Raw genomic sequence first — 10,498 nt, forward strand, 5'->3', positions numbered from 1 at the left:
CGAGATAAGGGGAGGGTTACTGGACCTGAGGACACTGACCCTCGCGGGCTCTCAACAGGCCCCTCCGAGCCTTCCCCTCCCCCATGCCCAAGCCGCGCAGGTGCGAAAACCTAAGGGGCCACCGGGGAGCGACAGCTTGGGAAGGAGTGGGGGGGATGGGACCCTGGGAGGGGCGGAGGCGGGGGTGGGGGCCTTCCCCAGGTTGCTTAGTGACCAAGCTCTCCGCCTAGGCCGTTCCATTTCTTCAGGAGGGGTTGCCGTGGGCTGGACCGTTGCTAAAGGACCACCCGGAGCGGCCCTCTTCCGGCTTTCCTCCCTCTGCCGGGTGGTGGCCAAGTCCGTGACGTCACAGGAGGCGGGCCAGCGCCGCTGCCGGGTGCTGGAGGCGCCATTGGAGCCGGCTTGGCTTGCGATCTCGGCTGAGGAGCTGTATCTTGGGCCGCAGTTCCAACCGCGGCCGCTCCTCGTCCCCGGCCGGTCAGCGGCATGGCGTGTGGGGCGACGTTGAAGCGGCCCATGGAGTTCGAGGCGGCGCTGCTGAGCCCCGGCTCCCCGAAGCGGCGGCGCTGCGCCCCTCTGCCCGGCCCCACTCCGGGCCTCAGGCCCCCGGACGCCGAGCCGCCGCCGCTCCAGATGCAGACCCCACCGCCGGCTCTACAGCAGCCTGCCCCGCCCGGCAGCGAGCGGCGCCTTCCAACTCCGGGTAACCGAAGCTGCGGGCTTGGCAGGAAGCCAGGCCCTGGCATTTGGGGGTGGGAAGAGGGTTATGGACGCTAGTCTAATTCACCCACAGACCCCCTTCTTTGCCCTGAGAAAAGGGAACTGGGGTGCCGCTGGGCCTGGTCGCTTCCGGGGATGGGAGACATCCGGGAGGCGTAGTGGGGCCACAGTGTCGGTTTTCGGTTTTCCTGGAGCTGGAGAGCCTAGAGGGGTCGGCATCAAGAAGATGGAAATATCTCTGATCGCTTGGGGCCCTCCCGGTTTCCCCTAGCCCCCTCTGCCTCTGCTGCCTGGGCCTGCACGAGGCGCCCTGCAGATCCAGTGGGCAGGAAAATTGGATTCCACTCACGAATCCGGCCTTGAGGATGGGGGTTGGGGTTTGGTTACTAGAAATGGGCCCGAGTGTATGCTCTTCAGCACTCTACTATAGCAATAGGCGGACCTAATTTCTAGAAGTCTTTAGGGACCAGAGGCCGCCGCAGAAGTCATGGAATCCGATTTCAACCTGACTAATTCTAAGGGACTGGCCATGTTCTTTTATTGTATGGCTATTGTCTTGTACCATATATGGCTTGAAATTGGTAGGTCGTTAGCTAGAATTTGAGTATCCTTAAACATACAGAGGTTCCGGAAGCAGGAATTCAACAATCCGTAGCTGAGGGATTCCACATTGGCCAAGAAAAGGGGAGAGAGCTTGTGTGACAATAAAGTAAAAAAAAAAAAAAAAAAAAAAAAAAGGAAAAAACCCCTAACCATTGTGCAGGAGTTGCGGAGAAAGCGCATCAGAATTAATATTTAGCAGTTTTAAAGCTCTCCCGGAAATGGGGGGAGTCTCAAAACTGGACTTTAGCAAGGCATTTCTTTGTGTGTTTTTTTCTATTTTTCAAGCATAAGCAGAACCTTGGGTTGCCTTGAAATCATTCTTTCCTCACCTCTTTTCAGTTACCAGTGTTTTTAGGCTTTATTTCCTCCTGTATCCACAATGCAGTTTTCAGGCCCTCATCCTCTCCAACCAGATTCTTGCAGTTCTCAGCCAAGCTCTCCTAGACACTTCATCCTTACTCATGTTCACCTTTTCTTTATGCTGACATTGGAAAGCTTTATCAACTATAACCATATCTTACCTAATCAGTCTTTTATACATTTTCCAAACTCTGCCTTTGCTCTTTTCCCCCAGACCTTCTTGGCTGTCTGAATCCTTACCTTCCATCACGTTCCCCTTCTATTTCCTTAAGTCTCCCATCTCTTACTTGACTAACCCAGCTCTCTGAGGAACTCTGTTCCACTTTAAATTCCACAACCACCTAGTATTGCAAAAAGCCTTATGTACTGAATGAGAATGTTTGCAGAAGTTCTTTGTAAAGAGCTCTTCAAAAGCAGGGGGTGTAGATGCCCAGTTAAAGTGATTTTTTTTTTCTTCCACCACTCCTACAGATACCCAAGGATAGCCATATAATTTTTCTGGATCTCTCTTCTGCAAATAAAATTAATGCTTGCCCTATCTACCTCAATGGATATTATATAAATGTTTTATTTCTTCCAATACCACCCTCTAGACTAATTCTATTGTAGTTCACATTACAGCAAATAATTAATAAATGACTGTTGCATGTATATGGAAACCTGAATACCGTAGAGTGCTATAATGGGGGCACTAGATTTTTAATTAATCTTAAAATTCAGTCTTTGCATAGATTATGCAAACTAACTTCTTGGACATTTTTATGTTAAAATGTTTTATTTAAAATATTCATTTGTTTCTTAATGCTTATTGGAATATGGGTCTGTCATGAAAGAAAGTACGAACAATTCATTTGATGCTTTAGGTTAAGAAAAGGATGCCTCTGAATTAAAAAGGAAGAATGGGGTAGGAAATATTAGTTGCTATACAAATAGAATAAAGCCAACCAATAGAAAAGTGAATTTAAAAATCAGTGACTTTGCCTCGTAACATCCTAGTTGTTACCTCAAGGGTTCTTAAGTTCTCTCAGAAGTGGTCAAGAAACTATGTTTTAAAATTTCAATTAAAAAATGATATGTGTCATAGCACTTTTTGCGGAAAGGACCTATAAAATTAAGTATTTTATTGCTTAAATGAGTGAGGTGGATACCAAGCATACAAGGGGCTTGCTGACCTTGCGGATATGTCTGTAAACATGGAGTGAGTCTAGATGCAAAGCAATTAATTGCTCATGATCTGAGGATTGGGGAATAACTTGCAGATTGAGGTAGCATTTTAGCTGGGTCTTAATGTTGTGGCTCCCCATTGCAAGGAAAGCAAAACTGCTTGAGCAAAGGCCAGAAAACCCACAAATTCAGGATAATTTAATGCAACTGGGTTGTAGTGGGAGATGGAACTGGAAAAATAATGGGCTTAGTCTGATATAACTTGGAAGCACAACCTCATAATAATGGGAGGCAAAGATTAAAATTATTCATTATTAAAAAGAAAATGCCTTTTCTTATTTTATGTGGTCTTCCTGAAAAGAAAATCACCTCTGCTTCCTTCTTTTTCTCCTGTGCATACCATGTTTAGATTCTTGGACTTCCTAGTCCTTCTACCAGCTTCAAAGTTGTATCTTTCCATTTGTTAACTTTGCCATACAAGTTAGAGGTTTATCAAAGGCCTTCTGTTTTCACGAGAATTGTCCTCATACTTGTCCTTTCTTGTTTCAAGTCTTTGCAGTTCCTTACAACCTTGTATCATATCTGGCAAGTATATGCTTGGAGAATAATACATTTTAAAGATGGAGCAAAGATTTTATAAAGTCAAGGATCTAAAATATGAACTTCATAGTATTAAAGGAAAGCTTTGCTTCTACTATTTTGTTCCAGTGTTTGGGCTGGGTGTTACAGAATTTAGCTGTATGTGGCGCAACTGTGAGTTCATGTCAGTTCCTGGGCTGTACCATCACTCGTGGAATTATTAATATCTTTGATTTTGATTATCACAACTTTATTGCACAGGCATTTAACATTTATATTGCAGAACTAGCCTAAGAGCCTGAATGACTTCCCAAGGTCATAGTCACACAGCTGGGAAGAAGCAAAATGGCATTGTTAACACTTCCCCCATTAAAAAAAAATATATATGGCTATAGCAAAATATAAATTAGAATAATGTGAGTTGAGGGGCTGCTAAATTTTTCTAGCTTTTGTTTGACAAGGAGGCTTTAATATCTGGAAAGTGAATATATATTCTGCCACAAAATTGCAAAACATGTGAAAACCACATTCTTCCAGGTTCTTTGTTGTCTCTAGGAGTGTACTTCAAAGTGATTAGCGATTTGTGTATCCTGGACTCCTTTTAATAATGTTAAATTTGGTTTGTGATTACCTTCACTCAGAATAGTAATCTGAATCCTACCACATATTGCCTCTTACAAGATGAGAAAATTTGTAAGTACAGATCATCAATTCCAAGCAACAAATCTCAGGGTTTCCCTTGTCTGTGAACATAGTAATTTCTACTTTCCTCCTCCCTAAAGATCTCGAATCCCAAACAAGATGAAAGCTTCACTGTTAGAAGGTCTTAGGTGGTAAGAGACTCACCCCTAATGCTCCAGTTTGTGAAATTGTGCAACTGAAAGGAGATAAAAAAAAAAAAAAATAGCTCCCTATTAGGTGAAGGATTTTTTTTCCCCCTGTAAGTTGTTCTAGTTAATCCTATAGCAAACAGCAGATCTGGTCTTCGTCATCACAGGAAACAAGCAAAGGGAACTGTCTGGGTAGCTTATGCCAAAATAGCTGCTATTCTCTGTTTTGCTGAAATAGCAACAATAAGAGGGCACACTTTGGAGGTCCTAGGAAGAGTGCTTTAGTCAGTATAAACATTTTTCTTGTTAATATTTATAACATTGGGGGGGGGTAAGAAGTTTGAAGAATGCTCAGGTTTGTTTCTTTTTTATTTAGAGCAAATTTTTCAGAATATAAAACAAGAATATAGTCGTTATCAGAGGTGGAGACATTTAGAAGTTGTTCTTAATCAAAATGAAGCTTGTACTTCAGAAAGTCAGCCTCATTCCTCTGCACTCACAGCACCTAGTTCTCCAGGTAAGCACACTTAGTTTGGCCAACGCATTTAAGGTTTTGTAAATGATATTAAAATGATGGTTTTCTAATCTAGAATTGATTTTGTCTAAAGTAATAAAATTGGTAAAGTGTATGTATTGTATTACTACTGATAAATACTTTAAAACCATAGAGTCATGAAATTGGAATAGACCTTAGATTTATTTGATTGGGCTTCCATCCGCCCAGTGCAACAGTGCCCTCTATAATTGCAATGTCTGATACCGTAGCCACTAGCCACAAGTGGCTGTTTATTTTTAAATTAATTTCAATTTAATAAAATTTTAACATTTAATGTCTCAGATGCAGTAGCCACATTTCAGGTGCCTAGTAGCTATGTGTAGCTGTTGTATTAGCACAACTATTGCACATTTCTATCGTCGAAGAAAGCTGTGTGACGGCATTGCTATATAATATTGACAAGTGATTAGAGAGGATGTGCTCAAAAATAGAATCTTGGGGTTGGAGTGAATCTTCATGGTCATATAGTTTAGCCACCAGTCTTGCCTGCCATATCCTGCAAAGAGTCAACAGGCCATTGCTTGAACATCCCCAGAGGTGGTGAACTCTGTCTCCTTTAACAGTAGAGTAGTTTATTTGCTCACAAAGTATTCTTAGTAGTTATAAGAATTAAAATTACCTTGATTAAAAATTGTCTCTTTGTAAAAACACAAATTGGTATTGGCCAGGAGCTAAGGGAAGAGGGGAATGGGGAGAAACTGCTTCATTGTTAAAGGGTGTTACTTTGGAAACTAGATAGAGGTGCTGGTTGTACAACATTGTGACTATACTAAATGCCACGAATTCTTCACTTTAAAATAGTTAAATTTATGTGAATTTCACCAAATCAGATATTTATTTATTTATTTATTTATTTGACGCCTGCGGCACCTGGTATTCCTAGGTGGTATCCCACCCAAGTACTAATCAGGCCCGACCCTGCTTAGCTTCTGAGATCAGATGAGATTGGGCACGTTTAGGGTGGCATGGTCGTAGATCCAAATAAGTTTTTAAATTGTCTATAACCCAAAGGTTTTGACTATGGAACAACATCCTTTCTAACTGCTCTTGCACGTACATGAATAACAGACCTTTCAATGGTAATAGTTAGCAAGTCTCCATTTTCTCTCAAGATTTTAGTAATATAATTTTGAAGTAATAGAATATGTTGTGTGTAGAGAAGCAGTTACAAATAATAATGGGCTAGATGTTTTGGTCAAGTTTCATTTGTAGAGAAAAAAATTTGATTTAAGCAAAAAATAAATTTCATGGTATTAAATAATTTATACACTAAGAATCAAAGAAACAGATTCCAGGTCAAGCTTTAAAGAACAACTCAGAACTGGGCTGTCAATGGAGCTGCTGCCTTTATCATGAACAGGAAATCAATTTTCATGTTTTCTGGCATTCCAGTGGATGTTTTGGTTCCTACTTACTATCTTATGAACATTTTAAAAGGGATCAAGGATGAGATTTGTAGTGCGTTAGTGTCTTCATTCATACTTCCATGACTTGGCTTACAATTTTTCATACTGGGCAAGTTACTTGGTCTTCTAAGTGTCAAACTTCTAACCTTTTCCTATCAGAATCACTTGTGGAACTTAAAATATGTCCAAGCCCTACCCAAGAATTAAATCCGAATGTGTATTTTTTTTGTTAATTTCACAGACAATTATGATGCACCACCTTGGTTAAACATAGGTTTAGATGTTCTCAAAGCATCTGGGTAGCTCTTGTGCTTTGACTCTACTTTCCCTAATCCAGAATAGAGGCTTTATATCAGCTTTAAACTTTTTGTTCTTGCCCTTTACCAAATGTTCCCTGAATCTGAGCTCAGGTTGTTATGGCATCAGAACTGTTTTTCTGTATGCAGATCAGCTAGTATAACTGGATACATGTTGTTCCTCCTACTAAATTTACTTTTGTCCTTGCTTTGTGAAACAGATGTCAGAAACTCAGAAAAATTTGTGAAAATATTCCATGTAAAGTAGTGGAAAATATATTTCTAAACACTTTTTATATATATTAGGACTATTTGTATGATGTTAGAACCTTAGAACTAAAATTTATTATGTAAACTAGATTTGTCTTTTGGCCAGGTTCCTCCTGGATGAAGAAGGACCAGCCCACCTTTACTCTCCGACAAGTTGGCATAATATGTGAGCGTCTCTTAAAAGATTATGAAGATAAAATTCGGGAGGAGTATGAGCAAATCCTCAATACCAAACTAGCAGGTAGGCTGAGGCAGTGGTTATGCCATTGTTAATGAGGTTCAGTGAGTATTAATCCCAGTTAACTAAATGGTAATATAGGAATTGGACATTACACAAGAAGGTTTAATGAGTTGTATTAAGTTACTCCCCTTGATGGTTCTAAATATTTCATTTATATTTTATATGGGAGGACTTTTCATTTATATTTCTAAAATAAGATAAACCAAACTTTTCTGTTGAGAACTTCCCATATGAACAAAGGCATTGAGTAGGTTATTTGGGCTAGCTGGCCTGTAAACTGGTTGGGAAACGGGGTGTATAGTCCAGTATCCCAACATAATCATACTTCCTGGTGGGAGTCACTTTGTGGATGTGGGAAGTCAGGCACTCTGTGATTTGGAGGTACATTAAAGTTTGAAAAGCACAGGTCAGAAAAGAACAGAGAGAGAGATTAATGATGGTAACAAGTTAGAGCCTTTTGTGAAAGGAAGGGGTCTAAATCAGGAATAGAAAGTACCTGTTTAGTGAAAGAGACCAGTGTTATGATCAGAGAGAGGTTTTAGGCAACATCATCTTCCTGTAACTTGTTTCCTAATCAGGTGACCCACACCACATGGTTCCTCAGAATGTTAATAAGTCTGCTTTAAATTGGGAACTGTTGGTTTAACAACAGAGTTAAATGGATTTCTTTATAGTAGGCCTTTTTTGATCTTTTAATATACTAACATGTATTATGAGAAGAAACTGGTATGTCATACCCCTCTCCTGCCCCGCTCCCAAATTGTTCACACCAGCTGGCTCTAAGTCACTTTTGTGTTCACAGATGTTAGACAACCTTCTGTCTGATGAGTTTCCCTTTAGGAAGGTTCTTCTGTGGAACTCTACAATTAGGTATTTTCTCTTAGATTTATAGTCATCCCACCCTTCACTCAGTATGTATGTTGAAATTTATAGCACGATAAAGTGCAGAAAAGAGTTTCAAGCTTCAGGTTGTATAGGTGATGTCCTAAAATTTGTTTGTCTGTGGTAGTGAGCATATCTGTATCTTGGAAAGCCATTAGTAGGGGATAGAATTATGGCAGGGACGAGATTATTAGGAAAATGTTATGTTATAGATGATCAATAGCCAAATCTAGGAGCCAGGGATTTGGCTCTGGGATCTAAGAGGAAAGTAACAAATATCAGAGTGACTATTATAAGGAGAGTCTGAGAATGGATGAATTAAACAGGGAAGCTAGATGTAATCCTGACACTTGATTCTTGAAAAACTGGGGTGAGCTACAGGGGATAGTATATACTGTCTTTCCCCTCACAGAACAATATGAATCTTTTGTGAAATTCACACACGATCAGATAATGCGACGATATGGGACAAGGCCCACAAGCTGTAAGTATTACCAAGTTTTCCTTTGAATTTTCTAACTTCCAAGAGCAAAAATTTGAAACAGTACCTTATATCCTAAGAGCAAAAAGACCTTATGAAGTAAAATAATAGCTAGCATGTAAAGAATACGTACATGCACAACACTGTGCTAAGCTGTTTAAATCCTCACTAAGTTTATTTCAGCCACAATAACCCTATGAGGGAGGAACTATTTTACAGGTAAAGATTGCACTCAAAGAAGTTTATAATTTGTCCAAGCTAGTGACCTTCTCCCCAGAAAAGTAGTTTCAACTGTTAATTTGTGGGAGTTGATTTTTTTTTTAGGGTAACTTATCAAGTGTATGGTCAGAATTTCTTAATTCTAAACATCTTGCAACTACTAGTTACTCAACGCATAATTTATAAATAGCTATATATCTAAACAAAACGACTGAGCCAGGTTTCTTCAATTCTTGAGAATTTAAGTGATGATCCATATCCTTCATGCAGTTTATCACATTTACCATTAGTTAATATTTAAAAAGCACAAAACTATATTTTTTACTATTCTTACACTCTGTTGTTTTTATTCCTACTTTATAGATGTGTCCTGAAGCTTTCTTGCATATCTGGGTACCAGGTTTGACCTCAAGAGATGGCTGCTGTACACTTTTTGCAACTGGTTTGATATCACATTTCAACTCCAACTTTGCATCCTGAGAACACTTAAATGTTTCTGCAGGTCCATTTTATACAACTTGAAAGACCTTAAAACTTTCTGGTTGCCACAAGCATATCTTTCTTTTCTGCTCATCCAATAAACAGCTGTGCCCTACTGTGATAGATTTTCCAAACAATACCTGGAGCAGCAGTTTAGCAAAATATGCCCTCAGTGGCACTCAACAAATGGAGTTTCCCCAAGCACAGTTCTGTAAGAAGTGTGTGTGAGAGTGTGTGTATATGTGTGTATGTGTATTTTAAGTTATTATTTGTATTGTGCAAATTTTTTTGATCTTGGGGATCCTGGCTGTGAATTTGATGCACGACAATTATGGTTAAAAACATTTGCTTGATCTATAGAAGATCATTAATGTTTTGTGACCATATAAGTTGTAACAGTGGGTTGTTTTATGTGTAGGTATTACTGTTAAATACAGGGACTGTTTCCAGGCACAGAATATGAATCATACATTAGGATGGACATTAGATGTGATTATGATGACATAGCTCTGTGGTCCTAGGTCTACAGATGTGTGGTGAGGAATTAGAACCAACCGGAGACGGGCCGTTTGACACATGGACTCTGCCTAGCCGTGTTAGAAAAATACTTTGACTCCAAGCCTTAAAATACCCACATGGAGTCTGTGCTCACCTCATTCACACAAAGAGCTCCCCTAGACACTGAACCTCTGAAAAGAAAAAGTCTCCCCAGAATCAGAAACATCTGGGTTTGCTTGGGAGCATACCATAGGTTGAGCACGGGGCTAGGCCAGGCCCCAATGGCACTGCTACTTGGGAGGAGCCACTTCACCTTTGTATCAGTTATCACAGGTAGATTTGGATCCTTTGGTCAGCTTCCCCCAAATTCTTTTGACAGGTGTCCATGTTCAACTGCTTGATCTTTGTTTTGGCAACCCCCTACCTGAAGTTGCTTACAGACTGTTCTTCACCTTGTTTCCAAGGCCTGAGGAACAGAAAGTAGCCTCTGTTTTTAGGAGGTGGAAGTTAAGTACACATTTATTTTTTACTGTGACTTGTTCAGGACCACATTTTACAAAATGCCTTGTTTCATTTATTATTGTTTCTGGAAAAGAAAGTTCTATTAAAATTGTTTTAGTTCGAATATAGGATAGTTTTTTTTTTTTTTTTGTAATTAGGGCTTATTTTGCAAAATTCTGAGTTTAATTCAAATGTATGCCAATACCTTCCAAAGTAAGGTAATATTCAGTGACAGTTCTGATGAGATGGCTTAGAGAAATTTCTGGGATATTCACATTGGAAGATTCCTTATTAATGAATGTCTTTGACTTAAATCTAACCAAAAACTGCAACGTTATTCTTTGTACATTTTCATTATATAGTGTTAACAAGCTTAGTTGCAAACAAATAAAATACTTAAGCTATTTGTTTA

The 10,498-nt window shown here is 39.8% G+C and overlaps 1 protein-coding gene and 1 pseudogene across 2 annotated transcripts; one reads left to right on the forward strand and one right to left on the reverse strand.

Moving 5' to 3' along the window:
• Positions 1–351: 351 nt before the first annotated feature.
• AKIRIN1 (akirin 1) lies at positions 352–10,498 on the forward strand. Of its 2 annotated transcripts, XM_016157400.2 has the most exons (5): positions 354–703; positions 4,633–4,773; positions 6,891–7,025; positions 8,320–8,391; positions 8,971–10,498. In XM_016157400.2, exons 1-5 carry the CDS (start codon positions 487–489, stop codon positions 8,979–8,981), a joined length of 576 nt encoding a protein of 191 aa, XP_016012886.1. In that variant the 5' UTR covers positions 354–486; the 3' UTR covers positions 8,982–10,498. The 2 variants fall into 2 exon arrangements, with proteins under 2 accessions (XP_016012885.1, XP_016012886.1); XM_016157399.2 differs by lacking the exon at positions 8,971–10,498 and having other exon boundaries at positions 352–703; positions 8,320–8,963.
• On the reverse strand, positions 5,671–5,789 carry LOC118604328 (annotated as a pseudogene).

Source organism: Rousettus aegyptiacus, unplaced genomic scaffold (assembly GCF_014176215.1).
Source record: "Rousettus aegyptiacus isolate mRouAeg1 unplaced genomic scaffold, mRouAeg1.p scaffold_m13_p_1, whole genome shotgun sequence".
Classification (NCBI taxonomy): domain Eukaryota; kingdom Metazoa; phylum Chordata; class Mammalia; order Chiroptera; family Pteropodidae; genus Rousettus; species Rousettus aegyptiacus.